Raw genomic sequence first — 26,301 nt, forward strand, 5'->3', positions numbered from 1 at the left:
CATGACATCACTTACCTGCAGCAGGTGAATCAGCGATCACCATGGAGACGAACGTCAGCAGCACGCACGCGGTGACCTTACTACGTCCCTCCATCATCAAACCCTCCATTTAGAGAAACTCATGTTTCGTCCAAGGTGATCCGAGGAGAGATAATCCACGCGTTTAACTAGTCGCCGTGAACTGCAGCAGATGAAAACAATACCACCGTTATATAGGTCACATTTTCAGTCCTATTTTCAGCATGACTTCTTGAACACTCCCTTAACCAATTCTAACGATTTAATCATAAACCGAACAAATGACATCTTGCATATCATTAAAAACAGAAATTTAAATCGCCACTAAAACGAACTACCATGCTCCCCAGCGCTGACTACAAGTGGTCGTGAGGAGCAAGGACCTTACGGTTCCTTTGTTCCTTAACTTGTCCGACTCATTTGCGCGAATCGGTTCATTTGAACAATTCGTTTCAAAGAACCAACTCCTGTCATGGAGCAATTACGTCATCGCGTGGTCCCAACTGACATCCACTCCAAATGTTCCAGTAAAGTCATTTACTGTAGGTATTTACTGGCTGTTTATGACATTTTAACCAATGCATTTTAATATTAAGCGTGTGAATTAAAAGTCCTAACTTTTTTATTATTATTTAAAAATGCTGTTGCACAGGATTCAGTCTGTGTCTGCATCACACATACAAGTGGTATACATATTTCTAGCACGTTTTATTTGCCTCATTTCTGCAATTCGAATACAGAAGCAACTTTACGCCACATTTATCAAATCCTTAATTCTCTCCAAATGTGAATTCATATCCGAAAAAGATGATTCTCTATTCAAGTGAGTCAAGTAAGCGGAACACTCGAGAACCGCCAGGACCGATTCAGAATCATTTTCAAGAGATTCATTAAGACGATTCAGTTCACAAGAGCGATTCGGACTTCTCAACTGTTCGTTAATACCAGTCTAATACACGAAGCCGAGTCTGTTCTCCGAGGTTCTGATTGAAATAGTTTGTAATCTTAGGATTTCGCGCCGTTTATTAGACCTAGTTTGATTAGCTATTGTAACTAAAAGGACATTATATTTTAGATGTGTTGCTACATGGCACACAAGTTTTGATTTTTTGAGAGAAATTATTGCAATCAGTCACCATATACTTGGTTGACAGATGATAAATTTAACTCGAGTTAACTTGCAATGTCAAAATATACGTTTAATTACTTTACCTCGCGGCTGAATATGATTTATTTCCGTTTATGTTAAAGCAAAGACCGACTTTTAGCACATGCACCGCCTCGAAAAGCAACTCCTTACCTTCAGAGCAGACAGTTACAGCGGTCTGAAGTCGATAACGTCTAAATCCAGTTTTAGATCAGGATTAAAGCTTCTGTTTTGCATGATTGCGTGACACAACAAATTATGCTTTTTTCCCCAAGCAGTGTCTGGATCCTGTCTGAGCATCACTCACTTTCTCAGATACAACCACTCTAAATCTCCCCTTTGACAGCAGGATTTTGAGTCACTTGTATGGGCTCTGCGGTCATTGGCTCCCCGCGCCGTCCTTCAGTAATCCGGGTTAGGTTGACACCTCCACCGGCGTCTGTGGTTTCACGGCAACGCGTTTTGTTACCGGTTTTTGTTTGGCTGCATAATTTTCACCTACACAAGGTAAAACATTTAATAGAAGGTTTAAAAAATTTTTTTGAAAGTATGGTAAAATTCCTATCGTTATTAAACTTCTCTATAAGAGTTTGATTATGTCACAGCACACTCTAGTGGCCATTGAGGGCAACAGCAAATTTTTATGCTCATGAAAAAAATATTGCAAAACGTGAATCAATCTGAATCTGGAACCATTTGTGGTTTTGCCAGTCATTTGTTTGTTTATTCATTTAATATATTTTTAATTTAATATATTTTTAATTTAATAAAAATATGTGCACCAACAGCAAGAACATAAATCCATCCGAATCTAAAAATTAAATCCAAATCAAAATACTTCCAAACCTATGCAACAGATTTAGCCAATGAAAATGTAATGTAAAATAGTTTTCAACTGTATTGTATTTTTAATTATTCTATAGATATTAGAATAGGTATTACCCAGAACTTTTTCTAGAGAATATCACCTGAAAATGATACCAATAATACGATGAAATCACTTAAGCAGAATGACAGAATGAAACCTAATAATTACTTAAATATAGTCTTTTACTGTGACAACTAGCTCCAATCTTCAAAATGAGTTTAGTTTCACCAGAATCGTCTTTGGTGGTTTCTAAAATGTCTGATTAGAGTGCACAAATGTGTAGTCTTATTAATATTCTTTTATTATTTTGTCCCGTGTACAAAAAAATAACAGCATTAAAAATACAAGACTGATACCGTGACTTAACAGTTTAATGTAAATCCAAGACAAAGTGTGATTACATTTCTACACATATACAATATGCATATGTGAGCATACAAATTTCCTTTAATAACTCGATTCACCTTGGAGACCGAAAAATGATCAAAAGTAACAGTGAATAACAAGCTATAACATAGTTCACCACGACGCGAGCCCCTTCACACCCTACATTTAGTAAATAGAACGATTAAAATAACTATATTCTTCTAAAACCCCCAGGTTTGTTAAAAATCCTCCATGAATTTACACTGCTATCATTAGTTGTTGAAGCCTAATAAAATTCACTCAGGTTTTTTTTTTTTTTCTTTTTTCTACAACGAAAATTATTAAGAGAAGCACACAACATTTGTAATGGTAACACAAGCGCTTAGTAGCAAGTACTCAATTTTTAAAGAGTTAAATCATTCTTATTATTGTCATTATTATATTCATTTTAACATTCTATAAAGCCAGCAAAATATCCATTCTCATAGCATACTTAATAATATTAGCCTAAGGTACAGGGTACATATAATGCTACGTTAACAGATTGAAATAATGAGACATCACACTTCTTCAAATCCCCAATAAACAAAGCAAAATGATAATAATTATAATAAAAAAAAGACAATAAACAAAGAAGTATACCTGGAAATACTGCAGCACACAATAGCTTTGACAACAACTAATGTGATACACACTACTGAGAAAACCATACAGCAATCGACAAAAATCAGGGGTCAGATGGTTTCTTAGGTCTTGAAACATTGTAGAAAAATATTTAGTTTTTTACATTTGACTGTGAATGTTCGCTGCTGTGCAAGTAGAAAATTGTTCACGTCTTCGATGGCTGCACAAACGGCTACGGTGCATCACAGCTACATAACGGGTTTTTCTGTGGCGACTCGCGTGATGAGCGACGGTTCTGCACAAATATGGTCCCTTGCATTCACTGGTGATTCACATTTACGTGTTACGATATACACACTTGTAGTAATGTCACTCTGTAATACACACTCCTGACACAGACTATGCTGGAGATTAAATCAAAAAAAGTTGACAGCTGCGTTTTCTTGGGCGTAACGATTACTGTTTAGCTTTGTAATTTTTTGGGGTTCTATAACAACATATGAAGATGGCCGTATTGTCATATTTGGCCTCTTAGCACATTCATACACAAGTTCAATGGTGCATTAACCCCTAATGCTTTCGTTTCACCGCACGCGTGAGAGAAAAATCAGATGAAAACAAGCTGATTGTGGAAGTACTGTGGCCATGACAAAAATAACAATAATCCATTGTGATTTCTGCGAGCTTTGAGTTCATTCGTGATCATGTGCTTTACAAGTGTTGACTTGGGAGCCATCCAGCAGAGGGTTTGACTGGCAATGAGCTTTAAGGAATGTTTTTATAGTGGAGGAATCCATCGCTTTCAATAATTCCGTTCCTTAAAGCTTCATGTGCAGTTAATAAAGGAGAAGGCGGTATTTTCACATAAGATGGGAAACAGAATCATGAATTGCATGAATGCTTCTTTCTAGCACATTTTGGTAACTTAAAATGACTGTCTCCATTAATGTATACAGCTCAGACAAACTATGAATCTAAAAACAAAAGACTTTTGTGTTCATAATTCATATATTTGTAGAGTCAATAATGCTTTTTGTTATTTAAAGAAGTTAAAAACACATCAGAATGGATAATTTGTATTCAAATGTATTATAATCTGGGTAAAATCAATGCTGGATCATTGATTACTACCTAGAGCAATCATGATGTGTTGATCAGATATTTTAGTCTGAAATCTACATTCGTTCTGTACTAGTGACCATTTCATTAATGGCACTGGATTCAATCCACAGGCCATTAAATGAAACAATTATTTATCCATGTGATTCTTACATATGTAGTTTGAACCAAAATAATAAAGCTTTCAAAAGCTGAAATTTAAAGCTGCAGTGTGGACTTTGTGTGTCACTATTGGTACCAAAAAAACTGAAAACAACAACAAAACACCCTCTCAATTTTCCATTGGTTGGACTAACAACAGCACGCCCACGTCGCACACCATTGGTGGATCCAATTCTGCTGTAAAGCAAAGCCATGTTCAGTGTTTATACTATTAGAAGAATTACACACAGCAGCTTTAATTACTGAAAGCATTAATGTGGCATTGACATTTCTAAAAAACAAAAAAACAAAGGCCTTATTTCTTACACAAATCCTCTTGACAAGTTTCAAAAATAGGAGATTTGTCTACGCTAGCACTGACAAAATGTTTGAGAAGGGTACCAAAACAATGGATTATACTGTGCTAACAGCAATTTCATGAGAGTGCATTATTTTTGTCGTCCATCTACAGGTTCTTTTCTGACACCGACCTGATCTAATCTGTATTTTATGTTTTTCATTTGCCAAATGTCAGTGAAACGCACTCTCTCTTCTCCATTACAGCAAGGGACACATCTGTGCATCGATGACATGTTGAAATTCTTTGGTGGGAAGAACAGAAAGTCCTTAAATGTCAGCGGAGTCCCGATTTGGTCGTTCAGGCCGGTCCCTGTGAGACGAGACAGACTGGAGACTACAGATCAGATCCGTCAGAAACGGCTCCTTCCGGAAAGGAATGTTTTATGCGAATTACGTCGAACAAGCCTTTCTCAACTGTGTGCTTGAATGAGCATCCAACTTAAGCTTAAACAAATATATGACAACAGCAACAACATTAAGAAAATAAAATCTATTGGCATCCTAAGTCATAACACACGGCTTTACGAATCAATCTGACAAGCTAGAAAACCGAAAGCTTGGGTACAACTTAACTGGTGTCAGATCTTGGCCGAGCACATGGACAAAGTCTGTGCTTCCTGCCAGACGAGGGTCCACATATGAATACTAAACATCACAGTTCCATATCGACCGCCAGAAATCAAACAAATGAGGCTTGGCATATAGCATGAAACAAATAAACATCCACAAAAATGATTGCAACACTCTCTACGGGAACACAATATACCAAGCAGAGTAAAACAATAAAACATTTCAATGTAAAAACTACTTCAAATGCAAGTTCTATGGCATGAGGTGTGGGCAGAAGAGGATATACTGGATACTCCATAAGCATGTGCCCAACAGAAGACATTAAAATAAAAACACTGTGTCCTGACCAGGTGCATAATTGCCAAATATTCACAGCCAAATCAGAATATGTATGATGTTTAGCTTAAAGCTTTGTGGATGATTCCAGACCAATGAGATCACTGTGGGCGGGGCTTACCCAGCGCATCACATTGCAAAAATGTTCAGTCTTTTTATTATGTCGTATTCCTTAAATTCTTAAATGATAAGAAAAGTTAAAATACATTTTAGAGTCTTATTTTCACAAAAGGATGCATTTATTTAATAGAAAATACAGCAATATTGTAAAATAATAATAACTCTTTTAATATATTTTAAAGTGCAATTTATTCGTCACATGATCCTTCAGAAATCATTCTAATATGCTGATTTGGTGCTTAAGAAACATTTCTCATAATATTATTATACATATTTTCCCAAGATTCTTTGATGAATAGAAAGTTCAAAAGAACAACATTTATTCAAAACATTTATTATGATCTTTTTATGTCTTTACGGTCACTTTTGGCCAATTTAATGCATCCTTGCTGATCAAAAGTATTAATAATAATTAAAAAACATTTTTCAATCAAACTGACCCCATACTTTTGCAATGGTATGTTTTATAAAGTACTATATAAACTTTCCTTGTCTTTTTAATCACTTCATTGTGGAGCACATGCTTAGGACACAGCGTATATGACTGGCTAGCATATTAATGTTAAAAAAGCAGCAAAAAAGACAAGCATTGGCCCACAGTTTTCTACACGTTCGTGATCTCTGTACTGACATGATAGCATAAGTGATTTCTACGGTAAGACAAACAGTGAAAAAGATGAAGCCAATTTTGATTTCCGGTGCACGTTGTTGCAGATATCCTCATGCAACTAAAATAAAACCCCCACAGATCTTTACAGAACCTTGAACGAGTGCTTAAATCAGAGTATGGTGTGCAGTCGTGCTGCACAGCTTCCTTCGGCATCTACCAACCTGCTCAAAGCCAACATGCTATTCTCATTACAAATTGTGGAATTTGCCCTCGCGCGTTTCCAACAATTCAAAATCCACAAGCACCTCCTACTCCTCACAAGACTCTCCTTCTCGAACCCTCCCAGGTTTCAGCCTTCCATAAACAGACAACCTCTTCAGACCTGGTATATTTTATTTTTAGACAAATTGTGTAGCCGGATCTCAAACTGATTGAGCGATACTTAGCTTTTCCATCAAATATGCATTTAGTCTCCCTTTTATGACATAGGTAGTCTAAAATCAGTGATGTTGCATTGATTGCAAGTACTAAAACACATAGCTACAGTATGTACAGTAAATACGGTATATATAATTATATCAACTATCCAAAACAAAAGTTACTTATCTTTTAATGATGACTTTGGTTCGTTACCCCAAGTAAGTATCTTTATCTTTAGATGCAGAAGACCTCATGCACGCTAGATGAGAAGCATGTAAATAACTTTCAGGGCTAATGCTTACGCATGGAATTACAAAAACACGAAATAGCTTTGGATGAAGATGTTCAATCTAGGAGCCAGCTCTCTGACTAGCATCTGGTTCTAGAGGGTTTCCAGCCAAGTAAACTGTCGGGATATATGTAAGGCACTACGAGGTAACAATGATAAACCTAAGACCGTGGAGGAATATGTCGCACAGAGGCGCACACATGCACGCAAACGCACGACCGACTACCGTGTTGAACATGCCTATGTTATTGTAACCACTTTGTGCAATCACATTGAAAGAGGAAAAACAAGAATCTATTGGTATCAGAAAGGTTCTTCGTGAAATCAATGGGTGCAGACTGCTACATTCTACAAAGAGGGGCCCAGCTAATGTTCTACGGTATGACAAACGGATTTTCTTTTCTAAATGTGAACACAAACAAAGAAAAGTCTATAAATACACTAGAAAGTTTTGTCGTCCTATTTCCAGAAGATTCCTCCAGGTGTTTCTTGCCGGAGAGCACGGCGGAATACGCACAATATCTCGCCGCATGGAATTTGGAAACATTTAAGACAGTTCAAGGCCATCGTTATGTTTTTTTAGTTTGTTTGTTTTTTTCTTTGAAGAGCAGCAGATATCCGTATTTCACCTTATCCAAAATAATTCTTGTAGGAATTCAAAACATCCATGTCGTGACCTCGGATAAACAGTCGGTAAATGAATTCAAGAAAGGGAAAAGCAAACAAAATCTCAGTCGAACGAAACTCGGTCTCTCCCAAACGGCCTGCTGATGAGACCTTGTTGTAAAAGAAACTACGAAAGCAAAAACCTTCTTCTTCTCTTTTTAAAGAGACGAAAACTCCAGATCACAAAATAAAATGTTAACAGGCCCTTTTGAGATGGGCAAAATAAAACTCATCTTAAAAAAAAGGAAAAAAAAACTCCTCGGTACCCTTCTGTTCCCTCTGAGAGTACACTTCCTCTATCCATCAGCATCTTCATTGTCTTCAAGTTTAAGCATGAAAGGAACGAGGGGATGGGGGTTAAGGGTCGATAGGCTTCAGCTTGTCTCTCTGTCTCTAGGTGGGATAAGGGTAGAAATGGTAAGCAGCGATTGGCTGGGCTCCAGTGTTTCAGCTTTAGAGGTAAGGGTACTGGTTCATCTTGGTGGGGCTCAGCGGGTATCCAGTGTAGACAGTGGAGGCAGGAGAAGCACTGATGTAGGTCTGGTGTGCGAACTGGGCCTGGTACTGGCCGTGGTGCAGGTTGGGTGAGGGAAGTACGCGGTGGCCCATGCTAACAGGCACCTGGTGGACGATGCCCGGCGGGTAGCTAGCGTGCTGGACTGCGTGACGGGCTGAACCCTGTGATGCGACCAGGTGAGCAACCGTACCAGTGGAGCCCAGGGCCGCGGGGGCAGTGTAGGTGTAGAGGTGTGGCTGACCATGCAGATGAGGAGCGGCTAAGTGGGGATGAACGTTAGCTGTGTGGGTGGGACTGTTGTGGAAGGCGTACTGAGCCTGGGTGGCCATAGTGGGGGTGATGTAGGCCTGCTGCCGCCGGTGACCACCGTTGCGCTCAACTGCCATGTGCTGCTGGGCCTAAATGAGGGGATGTCTCCATATTACTCATGTGAATAAATATATGAAGTAAGAAACCAGGAATGAAATTCTTGACTGAAATACCTGGCTGAGATTTAGAGGCTGCTGCTGAAAGGGGTGTGGCCCCATGCGCTGCTGCCGGTATGTCCCGCCTCCTGAAGAGTGGTTGTTGCCAGACAAGACACCATTGGAGGGTTTGAACTTGTAGGTGGAGTTCTGGTGGTTCATCGTGTCTGTTTGAATTGATAAAATAATGTTATAAATATTGTTAAAATAAATTTGAAATAAAGTTGGATTATATTGTGGTGGATGGATGGATATATAAATGTTAGAAAATTTTTGAAAATATGGATTATATTGTGTTAAATAAAATCGATTTTTTTATATAAATTAGCAAATAAATTTGCCAATTATATTGTGGTAAATAAATACAAATAAAAAGTGTGTGTGTAAAATGAACGAATGAATAAAATGTTTGAAAATTGTTGGAAATGTTGATTGATTTAACGTGTTAAAAATTCTCATAAAAAATACATTTGGAAAAAATGTTGAAAATATTGAAAACATAAATTAAAGACAATATTATTTATATTTTTCCAACAAGTTCCAAATTCATTTATTATGTGACAGGAAAGAGATCACAGACTGAAAAAAAGAGGAAAAAATAATTTGCCTGAATCAAATATAGTTTAGCAGTCCTTAAACAAACTGTAGCTAACCTACAGAAAAGAGCAATTAACCTATTAGAATCAATAAGTATTCCAGAGACCAGTTTAATAATGAAAAAAAAAAAAACAGTGCTGATCACACTTGCATTGTCATAAAATATCTTCTGACAATTTTTAACAGACCTGATTCGAATTACCTCTCTAAGCTGTTTTTTTTTTTTTTTTTTTTTGCCCACAGATTTTGAAATGCCTCATAAATCTACTGAATAAATCTACCCTGCATATCAGAGGCTGTCAGTGAATTGTCACTTTAAATTGATGCTTGATTCAGGCTCTGCCAGGTGTCCCTTTCTCTCCGTCTGCTTATCAGCCCTTGCCCTGTCTCACCAGGCTGGAGTCTGTCACACTCTCCCAGATTCCCGCTGGTCTGGCTCTTCAGTGGAGGGATGATGATGGTGCGGGGGTTCCCGTTGCTGTAGTTGTCCAAGACAGCGCCTTTGGAGTCGTAGCTGTTGGCGTTGGGCCCATTAGGCCGGGACTCCACAGCGTACGGGCTGGTATTGCTGGAGTCAGAGTCTGGGGAGTCATGGACCGTAACACAGCTGATGACATTCTTCCTCTGTTTGGATGACGTGCTGTTGAGAAGACAAAAAACTGTATTTCACTGTATATTATAAGATGACTTGTTCTTTTTCCAAAAAGAAAAACTGATCATTTAACAGTGTTTTACATGAAATGTCCCGTTACATTTATTTATAGTTTTTCACTGTATACAGTAAGGGAACCATTAACCAACGTACCATTAACCAATTCAACCGATATCACAATTTTTAAACATAATATTACATCCTAACATAACACAATCCGATCAAATGGATGGATAAAATCCTTTCCTACATTATTTCCCTCTGTCACTCAAACAGTTCTGCCACATTACAGAACAGTGAACTGAAATTGCTCGTCCCATTTTACTGACCTGGTGTTATTGGGCTGTTTAAGGTCGTCCTCCTCATCTGTGTCACTGCTGATGGTGATGATGCTGATGGCTGGGCTGGGGGTGTCGGGGATGACGATGGTTTGGCGCGGTGGGTTGTGTTGACTGTGATGGTCTCTAGTGGTGCTACATGCCTGCTCGCCTCCCCATCCACCTACTCCACCACCTCCGCAGGTCTGTGATGGGCCGCAGGTCGAGGACAGGCCGCTCTGAACCACGGCACACCGAGGTGGGGTGTTCTCCTTCACTCGTTTGGAGCGTTGAGGTGATGTCACCGGCTGGGTGGAAGATACCTCATATGCTGACACGTTCCTAAGAAACAATTAAGTTCACATAAGTACTTTTTTTTTTTTACGTTTCTTTTTTTTTGTTTAGTTTTTTTTTTTTACATTTTACAATATTATACCATGGCTTTAATAGATGTACCTTTTAAATACCAGTATACAATGAATATTACCACTTCATGGCTTAACTTGGCAGCTTTTTTAATGAGGGTTGTCTGACCTGTTGTTCATCTGGTGCTGCTTGTTCTTTTTGGAGGAGGAGCTATTGTTTGATGGCTGTCTCATGACATGAGCCACGCCCACATTGAGAGGTTGCTGAGAGGGCAGGGTGACGTGACCTGCCAGTAAGGCTGGCTGTTGCATAATGGGATTGTAATGGCTGCCATGGGGATGTGAATTCCTGAAACAAAACAAGCATCATTACACTACTGTTCAAAAGCAATTTTTCCACAGCCACAGCACTACTTGTCAGAATTAAATGCTTCATATATAGGAATAAACACTAAATTTTTTAGTATCTAGCATTTAGATATCTGTACTATCTTCAATCAACAACTCCAATTTTATCAAATGAAGAATAAATGCAATGCAACAATTAGCCAGAGGGGGCAGCAGTGCCTCCAGCAAAACAGCAAAGAAGCAGAGGACAGCATTAGATCTCGGAGGAGAAATCTCTCTCTGCAGTAAAGTGCGACACTCTTCCAACCGGACTGGCTCAGGACTACCAAGCCCTCCGGGCTGAGCTTAAGGCGCTGATGTGATGATCTGCAGATATCAGAGCATGTTCATCTGTAATACGTTCACCTCATGCAGGACAGCACGACCTGACTCCATTTCCCTGTCCTAGCCAGAGAGATGCTCCTTCACTCACTGTTCTAATACAAGAAACCAACATTATTTCTAAACTAATCTAGAAATATTCCGTTCCTTCATTCCAAATGAATAATTCAAATGCATGATGTCTTTGTAGGTGCATTTGCAAACTAAGCAACCAAGATAATTTAATCTGCTTAGTTTGTAATCTAGGAAACTATTAAAACCCAGTGTTGGGGTACTGCCGTCAAATATATGGATCACCAGTCATGATATCTTAAAATAGATCGGTTGAGTTCCACATGCCTGTATATAATCAGTATGGTATAATATGTTTCGGATAAAGCTGTAATACATTTTAAAATGCTTATGGAGTCACTAGTAAACATGATGAAATTGTAGATCTGCCCAGCTAAATAAAACAAAGAAAAGATAAAAGCTTCTGTGGCATCTAAAAGGAACGGAGTGAAACAGTCGGGTTCCAGAATTAAAAATCTCATTATTTTTCTCCATAAAGAAACTTTTAAAGACAGACCTACTATTAGCTACGAGGTTGTTTTTTGATGGTAAACGCTTTTGTTGAAGCCCAAATCCCAAATTATTTTGATTTCATTTAGGAATAATCATGTTCGACAGCAGAAAAAAAATGACATTATTCATAATTCTACCGAGAAATCTCCACCAATCAGGTTATCGCGAAGCAAATTGTGCCAAAAGAACAATTCAGAACCCACCCACTCCCATAAACCACTGGGGTCTTGTACCTTTGTCAAATACTTAATCAGAGTTTGTAATGTTGCGATTCACCTCATAGCTGGCTGGTTAGGCACATGGTGTATAACTCTTAAACAAAGACCTTTTTTAAATCCCTACACGAAAAAAGAATCGAAAAAATACTTGAAAAGTTGCAATCACCTGCAAAATAATGATGGTATCTCAAACACTGCCCCATTTGCCAATAGTCTTGCCCTCAAACTCACAGCATTAGTTGAGACAAATGTCCATGGGTCAGGATCTCCAAAAAGAGCAATGTTTTGAAAGTACCACAAAGCCACAGTATTAACACTTACCTGGGAATCAACCTAAACTTTAAGAAAAAAAAACTACTTTTATAAGTACAATTAAAGGGACAACTTTGTACCTTTGTCTACACCCGAAAGGGGGCATATTTGTTCCTTGTATGTACCCATCTTTTTTTTTTTCAAATGGTTTACATACAATAGTTTATGCATATTAAAGGGATAGTCCACCCAAGGTGAAAATTTTGTCATTATTTTCTCCCCCCTTATGCTTTTCCAAACCTGTTTGCATCCTGGCGAACACAAGAGAAGATATTTTGAAGAATATTGGTAACCAAACAGATTTGGTTACCCTTTGACCATATTATATACAGACCCAAAACTGTTTGGTTACCATCATTCTTCAAAATATCTTCTTTTGTGTTCAACAGAATGCATACAGTTTAAGAGCGACATGAGAGTGAGTCTATATGATAGAACTGTCATTTTTGTTAGAACAGAAAAAAGCATTTTGGCATCAAAAAAATGTGACAGTAACGGACTAAGAATAAATGTATTATAGCAAGCACAATAGTCCTCTTTAGCAGTGACGGCATGGCAGTATCTCACCTCCAGTTGGCCAGAGGCTGTGAGCTGGTCATGGAGTCGGGGATGACGGTGGCGTGTTGCACGGAGGTGTGTGTGAGCTGCTGCCATGCAGGCGGAAGGAGAATCTGTTGAGTACCAGACGGCCAGGCCTGCTGTAGATGAAGGGAAAACACAGGGTTAGCATACACAGATCAGGCACATCTCCATCAGAAGGTCGAACATCCACAGATAGTGGAGCTCATGTGAGTTAGATACTGCAGTCGAGTAGGATATGAATGCCAACCAGCAAACCAACAGCACACAGACTCTGTGACCTTTTCTGATTTAATTGGCATCAGAGTGAAGACCTCGTAACCTGGCACATCAAATCGCAGGGCTGCGGCACAGCTAAACAGGCCAGTGTACTGCACGAATGTATTCAGAGAGAGAGGAGAAAAAGGATACGGCTATTTAGAGAAATGACCGCTCGTAAGTGCTAAACTGTGCCAAACAACCACCACAGGGTTCATTTAGTTATTTAAGACACAGTAGCGTCAGCGGTCGGGCCTGTGAAATTGTTCTAACAAAATATGAACAGAAGAGATATATCATAAACAATTGTATAACCCATCCATCTTCTAAGCTAATTATTCTCTTGGTCTGAAAATGAAGATGTAAGCAGGATGGCTTTGAAGCAGCAAATTATGGACAACATAAAAGATCTCCCTCTGGAATAAGAAAAAGCTTGTGCCACTTTCGATGGAACTCTCCCTCCTTCGATTCCTTGGCACCCGTATCTAGATGACGGGGCCCCTGCATACTGCGTACAGCCTTGGCTCCTGCCTATAAAAAAGATAAGACCCTGCCTTAATAAAGAGATGTGGCATCTCCCAGGATGTGTGCTGATGTGTTAGACATTTTCCAAATCAGCTCTGACTTTAATATAATGCAGGGGCCCTATTCAGAGGCTTTTTGAGGAGCTGCTTTGTATGGTGGGTGAGGAGTACGGGGAGTGCCCGGCATAATTTACCCAGAGATGTGAGCGTGAAGAAGAGTGTGTGCAGCTCTAATAGTTTAATGCAGCTTTATTGATTAGCAGTTTAATGTAGACCTAATGAATTGTTCCTTTAATACCCTTTAATGCACATCTATTTACCAGTCCATCAGTATGGACCACAGCACTCACACAAATAAGAGAGGGTGATGGGGGAAGAGTGGGAAAAATGCTTATTCGATGTTTGAAAGGCTGTGATTACACATTTAGATATGTAAATGAAGTGAATCTTGGTTTTTTTTTTTGGAATTCCTGCTATTTAAGGTTGACCTTCTGGAGTGCATTGAACTGATATTATTAAAGAGATTTTAAAATAGTTTTATGTATTAAATAGTTAATTCAAACTATAATTGTCCTGTCATTTGTTTTATTGTGTTTCATCAATTTTATAGTTTTTTTTAAATTATCATTATTTTAAAAGACTTAATTGTTTTATATATTTATTAATTTAGCCTCAAAATAAAATAAACAGAATAAATGAATTAACTGAATGAGTGAATGAATAAACAAGCAAACCTCTACAGCTGACATGAGAAAAACTAAAACTAACTTCCTTGTTATTTCAGCAAAAAAGAAAAAAGAAATAAAATATTAAATAAATTTTTAAACTGTCCTGCAGCAAAAAGAAAGAAACAAGAAAAGCTTTACAACTGACCTGACAGAACTTGGAATGTTTATTTATTTGAAATTTACTTTTTATTTCAGCAAGAAGTAAAAAATAAATAAAATAAAATAAAAAAATCTTTAAAACTGACCAACGTAAACTGAAACTGTAAACTTTTTTTGACACTTGTATTTTACTGTAGAGAAGGAAAGAAAAAAAGAAAGAAAGAAAGAAAGAAAGAAAGAAAGAAAGAAAGAACTCTTACATTAAGCACCTCTTAATTTTGCCTGTTGCACAAAGCCTAAGAGCATGCACTTTGAATATATGTCAACACCTCTACATACATCTTCCATGCATGACAAAAGTGAAATAAATAATTTCATTAGAACTATGTCCCCAAACCCAAAGCATTGCATTCTAGACACTTTGCATCCTCCTTTCTCACTCTGGGTTAGGTTGTGTAATTGTATCAGTTGGCCTGGAACGCTAACCCAGATAAGAGTAGAGTTTTCCTTGAAAGGCCATCTCTGCAACTACCTCCCAACAGCTTTTGTGCCCTCAAGGGGTGAAAGCCTTTTGTCACCCCCGGGGGCTCTGAAAGCACCGCCGCTCCCGTCCCTATTGTTTTTACATTTTCTGCATTCCTGCTCCAGATAAAGACTAAGGCCTTTTAGAAACCTACTCCACTGGCACCAGGAGCGATGTGGTCTGGCTGATTGGGTTAAAGGGTGGATAATGGGGGGTCGAGGCCCTGAAGTAGTGATGAACAAGTATCGCCATCCGCCTTTCCTAATGCAACGCTCCGATAATCACCCATGGAATTTATGCACAGGTTTTCCTGAACATGAGGAACAATAAAGAGGCATTACTGTACTTAAGCATTTGGGCAGAGCCATGAAACGGAAACACAAGCAAAGCTCAGCAACACTGAAAACGTGTGCAGATGAATTGCAACCATCATATTTAAAAACAAAAAAAGTGAAATTTTTCAGTGAAATAAAGATGAATGGAAACTGGAGCATTTAAACTTCAAACATTGTAAAAACATCATAAAAGTGGTAAATGTGTTTTTTTTTATTGTAATAGTGATGTTTAAAAATGTAATAAAATACTAATTATCAAAAAAATAAAAGTGGTAAATATGACTTATGCGTCATATTTCAAGTCATGATAGCATTTTTTGAAAAACTGAACAAAATTTAACTGATGGTCTTTTCCTCGAATGAGCAGACCTGAATGAATCACAGCTTTGTGAATTAATCATTCAGACTGATTTTGCAAACCGGATCCGCTGATTCAAGAAAATAATTAATTCATTCTTTGCTGAAATATTGCTGCTTCTCTCATAAACATGCTAAAACGGATATCAACTTTCAGCACGATTCAGCATGAGTCATATGGACATTTTTGACACCTTTATGGTGTTTCATTTGGCATTTTGGAGCTTCACAGCCACAGACCTCTTTCACATTCATTAAACTGAAAACAGAATATTGCTTAAAAAAAATATATATATATTTTTCATAAAAGTAAGGGTATGGAACAACATGAATGCGAGTAATTAATGTACATTTTTGGCTGAACCTTTCCTTTAATCTGTAGAGTCTTCAAAAAGCAACAAGAAAAAAACAGCAAAACTGAAAATGTTGGGGATAAATTAGAAATCAGCTAAACGGCTCTGAACCTCGCCACCCTGTCTCAAATTTAAAAGCCGTCTGGGCCCTGCCTTGTGGCTCCAGAGGGATGGCAAATCCCTCAGCATCCAAAGACCTTATTTATAGCCAACCTCAGTCTTGCTCATCAAAGCATGACTTCCTCTAAGTCCAGGAATGAAGCACAGTTGCCTGACTTAGTGAAAGCAGGAAAGCAAACCATCAGTGGGGTAAAATCTCCAGTGGGGAAAGACATCCCACTCCAGTTGCTAGAGCAGAGCAGAGATAAATCTAACTCGACTTCAATTAATCTATTGGTCATGAAATGAGAGTGTCTTCTCGATTTTGTTGAAGGGAAAGTGAATTATACTTATATCATTAAAACAAAGTAGGTCATGCTAATTGCTCTTCGTTAGAGCCAAACTCGGATGTAATTGAGATTTTGGGAAAATCACTTTAGGAAATGTGGCTTTGTATTGTTATGGCGATGGGGGCAATGTCTGGCTATACCTGTGTCAGAAGGCCCGGCTGGATCTGTAGAGGTTGGGCACCGGGGGCCTGTGTTACTATGGGAACTGCATTCTCCATCCGCACCGAGTAGCCAGTGTGTTTAGAGGGTGAAGCTTGCAAACCTGGGAGGAAATAACAAGGAAAACGCCATTAGATGGCAAAATGTAAGAAACTGCTCAATCAGAAACTAAAATGCTGTCAGTATTTACTCATTTCAAATTTATATGACTTTTAAATTAATCTTTACACAGCTCTTTCATACAATAGATTAAAACTTCAAGTTTTCATTTTCAAATCCTGACGCAAGTTTCTGTTAAATATTATCAGTGCATAATGGCACAGAAAATCACATAAATGTGTTGTATGACTTCTGAAGACTATTGTGCACTAGTGATATGAACCATTATTATGATATTATTTGTCTGGAAGCAGATACTATGAACTGCTGTCATAAGGAAAGAGATAAACAGGTCAAATGGGAAGAATTCTTAAAAATAAAAAATAAACAATAACTGAGTAAATAATGACACAATTGCATATTTTGCATGGACTAGTTCTATAAAATAAGATACGGTTAGCCAAATTCATATTAGAAATATCCAGGGTTTAGTATAAATTAAATCAGCACTCACCCTGGAAGCCTGGTGGGCAGACGATGAGGGCCTGCTGGAAGGGATCGGGTCGGGCGGCGCAGAGTTGTGGTGCACCGGGTTGGAGGTTCATGGTTCGGGGGGCCACGGCAGCCATAGGGGCCGCAGAAGGCTGGTAGAGTGCAGAATGGTAATTTAGTATGGAGACATCAGCATTGGTAAGGGAAAGGGTGGCACTGGTGGAAGAGGGAGCCAGGTTGGTGGCCTAAAGGAACCAATGGGACCAAATGAACAAACAAACAAAAGCATGAGGAAGTGGGTGTGGGGATTGGGTGGAACAACAATAAATGATGAGGGGGGAAATTGCAAATAAGACCAAATTATGAACATAAACTCTTTTATAATATATAATATAATATAATATTTCTTGATTTTACAGGATGGATGTACAAAAAAAATGTTAGCTGATGGAAACAGGCAGGCAGCAAGCACAGGGAGCATGCTTTGTGTTCAATTCCGAGTAATGTCTTAACTAAAATGCTTTATTAGCTGTTATTGTGTGCAGACAGCATTAGGGTTCAGGCATTTTCTATAAAATGACTTCTCGAGCGTGAGGAAAGAGGAGGTGAGAGAGATTCAATCAATGCTCTTGTGTTACAGTCTCCATCAATGCTAGGACCCTTCAGCTCATTGAATTTGCTCAGTCTCATTAGCAGCAGATAATGATCCCTCTTTGCGCTAAAGCTAAGATTAAATATACACACAGTTCTAACTGGTGAGGGGAGAGAAAATCTGTTCTTCAAAAGCCTCTGCACTAGATTTCCCCTCCAGGGCTTTTTAATCCAGCCTGACTGCAGCACATTCATCTGTTTATTCATCTATCAATGTGGAATTTGCGCCATCTAGGAGGTTTGATGAACGAGGGAACTCCCTCTCCTCCATCTAGAACAGTGAACCGAATATGCTTCTCAAAAGAATTGTGCAGGTCCTTCCATCACAGTCACTCTCTCTCGATAATGAAAACATAAGGCAAAAATATAGCCAGAAGTAAAAATATGAGTGTGGTAACATCGCCAGAGAGAGGAAAGGGTGTGATTTCTGCTCAAAAAAAACAAAAAAGATCAGAGCCATGGCTTAGCAGTTAGCGTATGTGCTGCAATATCAATATTTTGAGCTTAAGAGCTCAGTTGGGAAAAGTGTGAGTCTGGCCTGCTGCTGAGCTATGGTTTGAGCTAAGGGTTAGCTGTCTGCGCACATGCAATGGCATCAACATTTTGAACTTGGTGCTAATATAAGAAATATAGGTTTGAGTTTGGCCTACTTTTGGTTCCATGCACCCAATTCAGGACTTCCAAAGTTTAAAAAAATGGCTCGAGCTATGGCTTAGCAGTCTGTGCACATGCAAAGACATCCAAATCTTGAGGATTGGTGCTAATATAAGAAATGTAGGTTTGAGCCTGACCTACTTTTGTTCCCATGTGCAATTGAAAACTTCCAAATATAAGACTATTCATGGTCTCTTCATGATCCCATGTGCCTGTTTAGAATTTCCAAAACTATTTTTTTTTTTTTAAATGGTCTGAGCCATGGCTTATTGGTCAGCACACATGCTCTAACATCAATATTCTTAGCTTATATGGGGAATTTGGGTTTTAGTCTGGCCTATTCATGGTCCCATTCACCTACTCAGATCTTCCAAAACTAAAAAAAAAAAAGAAATGGTGTAAATAGTGTGATCTATGGTTTAGAGGGCTGTGCACATGCATCAAAATGTTGAGCCTTGGTGCTAATAAAATAAATGTGGGTTTGGGTATTGTTCCCATGCACCAATTAAAAACTTACAAAACTGAAAAAAAGGTTATGTGCCATGACTTAGCAGTCAACACACAAGCTCTAACATCTATATTCTGAGCCACAGTGCTCATATGGGAAATGTGAGTTTGAGTCACATGATCTAATGTGCATGTTCAGAAGGTCCAAAGAAAAAAAAGAAAAGTTCTGAGCTATGGCTTAGTGGTCATTTGGAAAATTTAAGTTTGAGCCTATTTATGATCCCATGTTCTTGTACAAAACTTCTCAAATTAAAAAATGGTCCAAGCTATAGCTTTGTGGTCTGTGCAGACGCTCCAACATTAAAATGTTGAGCAGTGGAGCTGATATAAGGTATGTGGGTTTGAGCCCTTTTCTTTCCACATGTCTTCCTGCTCTCTCTGTACTATCTCTGAAAATAAAAAGGAAAAAAATCCCGGAAACACAAGGTCAAAGGTCATGTCCAAATAGGTCTAGATGGTAACCCTCTAGATGGTACGAGTGCATTTCCTAAAATGCCTTTAATTTATTCTAAGAAATGGACAAAATTGGACAATACAATAGACAAAAACAGATGTGCCTAATGCTGGCACACCATCAAAACCTTTTCCTTTAATAGAGGCTAGTGTTATTTACTTTCAGCTGTTACCAAAGCAATACGGTTTCATCTCATGCCACCGCTAGTAATTATAGACTTTTCATTAAGGTTTGTAAGGGGAGAATTCAGTACAGCGCTTTTCATTTTTCATTTTTCCCATTTAGCAAGGCCGACGAGCACCAAGGGAGAGAGTTAATCAATACACCGCCATGGCATTCATCACACAAAATAAACACTTCAGCCTCACAGCTGGCTAATGCTACACAAGCGTTCCCTTCGAACACATCGAATACCCTACACAACGTTCTTCTCATGACATTAGAGTGAGGCCGGAATGCTATAACATTACAGCTGAATGAAGTTTTGACTTCAGACATGTTTATTCGAAGGGGAAAGTCACGGTTTGAGCCGATCTAAGAACTCAAAATGAAGGCATTATGGGATTCATGCCTGGCCCTCTGTCAGCAGTTAAGACAAACGCTCCCTGGTGAAGCTGAAATGCACTGAGGCAAAACAGGATGAAACAAAAGGAGAGAAGGATACAAAGTGGTGCAATCCTTAAGGCTGCAAAGTAGTAAAATGCAAGCCAAGCAGGAAGTAGAGGCTGTCATGTTGTTAATCAGCACATTGTGACAGAGGGCTGCAAGGCTGGAAACACACACACACACACACAGCCCAAATGGTCCATGATATGACTAGTGTTCTGTCCACTGAAGGAAGTCATCCGATACTGCCAGTGGTCAATGGGCCAATGCTACTCTAATTTCTGAGGTCTGTTCCACTGCTAATGACTCTGTGCATGTAATACAATTGATTATCTGCAGCTTTAAGAGAAACTAAACAGAGCTAAGGATCGTTTGAACTGAATTCAAGTTTTGAATCACTATAGTTTGGTTCTGTGCGCATTTTGACTTAGCTGTAGTTTTGAGGTTGAAACTGCATACCTAATTCAAAAAACAATATAATTCCATGATGAAACTGGTCCATACAGCACAAAAATATGTTACTTTTTTTAGTAAAACATCTTAATGTCCATAAAATTACAAATATTTACTTGAAAAGAAAACGTGCTTAATTTTGCTTGTTATGAGCACAATATTTTACACCGTTTAGAGAGAGAAATACGTTTAAAATAAGGAAAGATCTTTTTTGTATATATTGTTTATGATCTTGTTTTTTTATTTTTTACTTATGATCTGTCTTCTTAAGGACATTTATATTGTTTAAGGATTTTTTCAAAATCATATTTAACAAGAAATCAAGAAATTTTTTTATTTTTATGTAAAAATTGAAAAAACTTTTAAATATTTATGATCTTATTATTTATTTAATTATATTTATTATCTTCATTCTCAAACACATTTATCTCATTTTCATTTTTTTTAAAGACGTTTATACTGGAAATAAAGAAAAATACTTTTCTTTTTGCAAATATTTATTTTAAATAAATTGCTATTTAAAAATTACAAATATTTGATTGTTTCAATATTTTAAAAATGTATGATCTTGTAATTTATTACCTTCATTCACAGGTACATTTATCGTGATGCTTTATTGTGGTGCATTAACTAATTTTCTTTTTAAACACATTTGCTCATATGGTCATTTTTAGCAATTTTGACTCAGCTATGTCAGAAACGACAATGAAGAAATTAAATGCGTGTTTTACAAAGACTAAATAGTATCTAAAATGCCAAAAGTACAGGTTGGAGATGTGGCTTTTGCTTATCATAACTTTAACTTTATTTAAGAACAATAAAATGGGAAGTTGCTAGTTAAATGTGATAAATGTAAACAAGTGTGTGTGTGTGTGGATACTGACCTGGCTATGCACAGTGTTAAGATGGTTGTTGAAGGTCATGGTGAGATTGGTGGAGGTGCTGGGGGCTACATGTGTTATAAAGGGTGTCTTGCTCTGATTGACTGTATCGTACATATTCACCCGACGCTTACAAATCTCCATGTTCTGGAAGCAGGATTTGACGCTGCAAGAAAAAAAGACATAAACATAATTTGATAAAACTGCATAACCTTTACAACTAATGTTGGTGTAGTGTAGTTCAACCGACTGTGTGCTGTGTGGGAAGTCCAGCAAGTGTGTCATTGTGACAAAGGGGTGGTTGAGTGTCTCTATGGGTGTTATTCTCTTGTCTGCGTCGATGGTCAGCATCTTGGTCAGCAGGTCAATGAACTCCCTTCTGTCTGCCTTCTCTGCCAGCATGTCGCTGCCCTCCAAGTCTGTGGTCATATTCACCTGCACACAGCAAAAGAGAGAAGATGAGAGTGAGAAATGAAAGAGAGAGACAGACTGACAGATGCACAGAGACCAACAAGTACTTTAGGGATCCTCAAACAAGGTTAACCAGCTCTTGTCTTCTTTTTTTCTGATGCAACATTGACTAACACATCGTCGTGGAATCTGTGCCTACAGAATCCCTCAGAAAACAGAATTCCACATGCTTCAAATAAGAACCACAAGGTCAATCAGCACAGAAATTGTAGTGAAAAAAAGTGTATTGCTGTAATGCTTTAATGCAAAATTAAAAAGTTCATATTTGTAAATGCACTGGACAGTGATAATCCTTGAATGCAGGCAGTGGGATAAATTAGCTACCATAATTGCAGAATAAATCATCCTTAGTAGCTGAATGCGTGTTGAATGCATCTTACAGCTTTTGAGTGTATCTCCCGCAGTGCTTGACATGTACAACTCTATTAATATACACAGGTCTGTCAGTCAAAAAGTGTGTGTGTTCTCAGAGGGCGAGCGGTAACCTTTCTGATATTCCCAAATATTTGCCCTCACATTTACAGATATTCACTTAGGAATGCTTCGGATGCCAGGCCAGATATTCCCATCTGTCTGAGAATGTGAAAATAAACAAAATCTACATTTTATTTATTTATATATCGATGTATAATTTAGTTTCACCTTATTTTTTTTTTAAAAAGGGCTAAAAGTTTTAATGTGACCTTTATATTTAAACAAACAAACAAACATATTATTAAATATAAAAAATCATATTAAAACAGCAGAGCTTTTTTTGGGGGGGGGGGGGGTACATGCTGTTTATCTGTGGCATAACTTACCCAAGCTATCAAACCAACAGTCACCAGTGTAAATCACAGCCCTTTTTTATGCTATTTTAGTCCTGCTCTGTCTCTCTGACTCTGTTTTCCATTACCCTGCTGCATGATAAAGAAATTATCTTTGACACGAGAGGAAAAAATAATAATTCAGGATGTAGAATATAAACTGCAAGCATCGCCATCATACACAAATCTCATAGAAACAGTTATGCATGCACACTTGAAGATGAACTGTGAACTATCTTGAAGATGATGAAACCAAAAACAATCATTCTTGCGCTCCATTTCACATCTGAATGTTATATTTTAATTAGCTGAATACTCAAGTGTTTACAATCTCAAAAAAAACTAATTCGGTATGATTTACAAGCATCTGTACCCATGACACAAGTCCCCACGAGTTGGTGTGTATTCAGGATTAAGTCCCCAACAGTATAGAAAAACAAATGTACACGTACACACGCGTACACACACACACGTTCTAAAGTCTGTAGCCTCTAAAATATAAACTGTTGAGTGAAGGTGACTTATTAAATGTAAAAAATAAATAAAAATAAAGGCCACCTTAAATAGTTTGTTTGCTAATTTATATTTTTGTATAATGAACAACAACAACAATTATTATTATATATTAAATGATTAATAATGATACAATCATTATTTTGTTTGATTTCAAATCATTTTTTTTATTTTATTATGATTTATTATGAAAGAAACATTTCCTCTTTGCTTGTTAATGGCCAATTTTGTATAATAATTTAGTATAATAATAATTTTATAATTTGCACTAATATTACTACTATTAGTTTGTTTATTTTCACTTGAATTGGTTTCATTTCATGTGTTTGTTTTATTTTATCATCGTTTATTTTTCTATAATTAATAACAGCAACGATAATCATACTCAATAAATGTAGTAGTATTTATCAATTAATAATTGGAATAATTTATTTATTGATGAAATGCATTTTATTATTTATTATCATTTGTATTATTAATAAGGTATTACTTTAGCTTATATTTTTTTTTATGTTTTTTGAGTATGCCTAATAACTTCCAGCTTATCAAAGACACTTGAAAATATACTTTATTTTTCATCCTTTTATGTTTATGAGGTCTTACAACAGCATGGTGGTATGAGGATGTATTTACTGAAATTTCCTTCACTGTACAGTACTGTACTACAGTAAGTGTACTAGCCCAGTGCTGTAAACTGGACTACAGTGCAAGTCAGTACTTAGATCATAACTGACTTCAGAAATGAGGCTCTGAAGTCATTCTTGTTCAACTGAGTGTTGTGAATAACATGAACAAGGATAGATTATAGATTAAGTGTATCCAAGCATAAGCATATTTCCATGAATTCATCAGAACTTGCTGTGAATTAGATTAGCCGTTTTTATCTGATGAACTGGGATGGAGTCGGTTCTTATGGGAAAAATCCAAATTGAGGTTTGCGTCACTGTTGGCAAAAACATGACCCGGCCTGTCCAGACATCTGACGACCGGCCGGTGATGAGGCGTGCTGATTTCATTAACTCGCAGAAAGCAAAGTTCATACGGTAAGTCATGTGTCTTATCACTGAATAGCTCCAAGGGAAATGAAGTTCCCATGCACCATTGTGCTTTTAAGTCATGTCCCAAGTTACATAACATCAACGTTTTCTGTGCAACAGAGGTATGAGTATTACTGGAAACTTGCCACACAGAGACAAAACATTTTTGAGGGTGAGGGAGGTTATTATTAGCCATGAGCCAGATTTCTGCTCCTGTTGAAGCTGAAGCGTGTTTTCTGGTACGAACAAAGCTACAATACTCCTAACCTGTGCCATATCATCCAGGCAGTTGAAGATGTACTTGCGAGCTTCTTTCGATTTGATCCCCGTCTCTGCCTCATGGTCTTCAGGTGTCTGCAAACACAAACAGGAATACTGTCAGCAATCTCCTGATCCATCTTGCAAAAAGGCCTCCACTTTGTCCATGTTAATTGTAAGTCAACAGTTTGTTTCCCTTTCAAAATTATTTCAGGAGAAAATCTGAGATAAAGTTTACACTTAAACGGAAAATAAATGAAAAATCCATTAAGATACCTGAACTATGAAAGATAAAACCTTATCTCTGGGAAGTACTTGACACTGGGTTGAGTATTTCTACAATCCAAAACCCAAGCATTGAGGGCCAGGCTTGGAGTTGCAATGGGGTTCAATAATATCAACGTTTCCCCATGTGAAGCTTTGCAAAGTTCACCAAAAGTTAATCTAGAGAGAAACTATATAGTCTATGGGCAACCAGCCACCGGCCCAGTTAGGATGGAGGAATGTGGAGCGAAACAGAGCATAAAGGGACAGAAGAATGAAAGAGAGAAAGAGATCGGGACATTAAGTGGGATTTATCCCACGTCGCACTGGTTGCCAAGTCCTCTCACACAAAACCCATTTAGTTCCCATTAGCCTCTTGGTGTGTTTACAGGGTGTAGTAGATGCATCAATTTAACTTAGTTTAGAGAGTGAGGGAATGAGACAGAGAGAGAGAGAGAGAGAGAGAGAGAGAAAACATTGTCGCTGCTTATTATATGCAAACCAAGTGAGACTAATTAAGGAAGTGAGAAAGAGAAACAGGGTGAGGGAGTTTACCTTCAGTCTCCATAGAGGATAGGTGGAGTCAGGGTCTCTGTTGAAAAACCTGGTTGTTTTCGTCCCTGCGCTTAACAGATACTCTGCTGGCAAGCCCTGCGTTTGAGAGATGTACCGGATCTGGTGGAAGACAAACACAGGCGATAGGAGATTTATCATTTACAGCTCACATTTAGTGCTGGATACTCACTGATTTGATGCCGTACACTTAAAGGGAGAAGGAAAAGAGGATTTTCTTGCTGGTTTAATAAATAAAGTTTTAATATACTATATGGTGGCATACAGTCACAATGCAAAGTCTATTTAATGAAACTAAGCTACAAAAACAGGTCATAGTATTAAAAGACATCAAGTCGAAGTGACTTTTTTCTTGCCAAGTATCCTACTTAAATGGAAGTTAAAAAAAAATGCAAATTGCATTTCATGTTGATTTTACAGAAATGCATTGAAAATAAATTAATTAATAAATAACAAAAAAAGTTAAAGTTTGGAGATCTCTGACCTGCTTATTTGTATAGTTAAGACATTTAACTAGCAGAGGATGTAAACAGCATAGAGTGATTTCTGGATCCAATATAAAGTATGCAAGTTTAAGGCGACATAATTTAAAAAATAATTAAATTAAATTTATGCATTTAGCAGACGCTTTTATCCAAAGCGACTCACAATGCATTCAGGCTATCAATTTTTACATATCATGTGTTCCCGGGGAATCGCAGTGCTCTGCCAGTTGAGCTACAGGAACACATTTAATGCAACGTAAAAAGTGGACCAGATTTTCAGATAGCAGTTTTATAAAAACAGAAATGTTGGAGCCTGACATCAAAGTCTTAAATAAAGTATGCAG

General features: G+C 37.8%; 2 protein-coding genes across 6 annotated transcripts in view; both read right to left on the minus strand.

Annotated features, from left to right (window-relative positions):
• The window catches only part of LOC113061544 (UPF0606 protein KIAA1549), a 38,329-nt gene extending 36,729 nt beyond the window's left edge, over positions 1–1,600 (minus strand). Inside the window, exons 1-2 of one of the 3 annotated variants that reach the window (XM_026230728.1) lie at positions 1,319–1,600; positions 16–181 (exon numbers count right to left, since the gene is read on the minus strand). In XM_026230728.1, the coding sequence (XP_026086513.1) occupies positions 16–109 (94 nt within the window). In that variant the 5' untranslated portion in view covers positions 110–181; positions 1,319–1,600. Of the gene's footprint in view, positions 1–15; positions 449–1,318 lie in introns of those variants that run through there. The other 2 variants (XM_026230730.1, XM_026230729.1) reach the window with 2 other exon arrangements.
• Positions 1,601–7,239: 5,639 nt separating this feature from the next.
• hipk2 (homeodomain interacting protein kinase 2) overlaps positions 7,240–26,301 on the minus strand; it is an 82,988-nt gene continuing 63,926 nt past the window's right edge. For 2 of the 3 annotated variants that reach the window (XM_026230731.1, XM_026230732.1), the window contains exons 4-15: positions 25,455–25,574; positions 24,645–24,731; positions 21,801–21,985; positions 21,554–21,716; positions 17,367–17,589; positions 16,735–16,856; positions 12,957–13,087; positions 10,736–10,915; positions 10,214–10,543; positions 9,625–9,872; positions 8,654–8,802; positions 7,240–8,569 (exon numbers count right to left, since the gene is read on the minus strand). In XM_026230731.1, coding sequence (XP_026086516.1) covers positions 8,108–8,569; positions 8,654–8,802; positions 9,625–9,872; positions 10,214–10,543; positions 10,736–10,915; positions 12,957–13,087; positions 16,735–16,856; positions 17,367–17,589; positions 21,554–21,716; positions 21,801–21,985; positions 24,645–24,731; positions 25,455–25,574 — 2,400 coding nt within the window. In that variant the 3' untranslated portion in view covers positions 7,240–8,107. The remainder of the gene's footprint in view (positions 8,570–8,653; positions 8,803–9,624; positions 9,873–10,213; positions 10,544–10,735; positions 10,916–12,956; positions 13,088–16,734; positions 16,857–17,366; positions 17,590–21,553; positions 21,717–21,800; positions 21,986–24,644; positions 24,732–25,454; positions 25,575–26,301) is intronic. The other variant, XM_026230733.1, reaches the window with a different exon arrangement.

Source organism: Carassius auratus, chromosome 43 (genome assembly GCF_003368295.1).
Source record: "Carassius auratus strain Wakin chromosome 43, ASM336829v1, whole genome shotgun sequence".
In the NCBI taxonomy this organism is placed as follows: domain Eukaryota; kingdom Metazoa; phylum Chordata; class Actinopteri; order Cypriniformes; family Cyprinidae; genus Carassius; species Carassius auratus.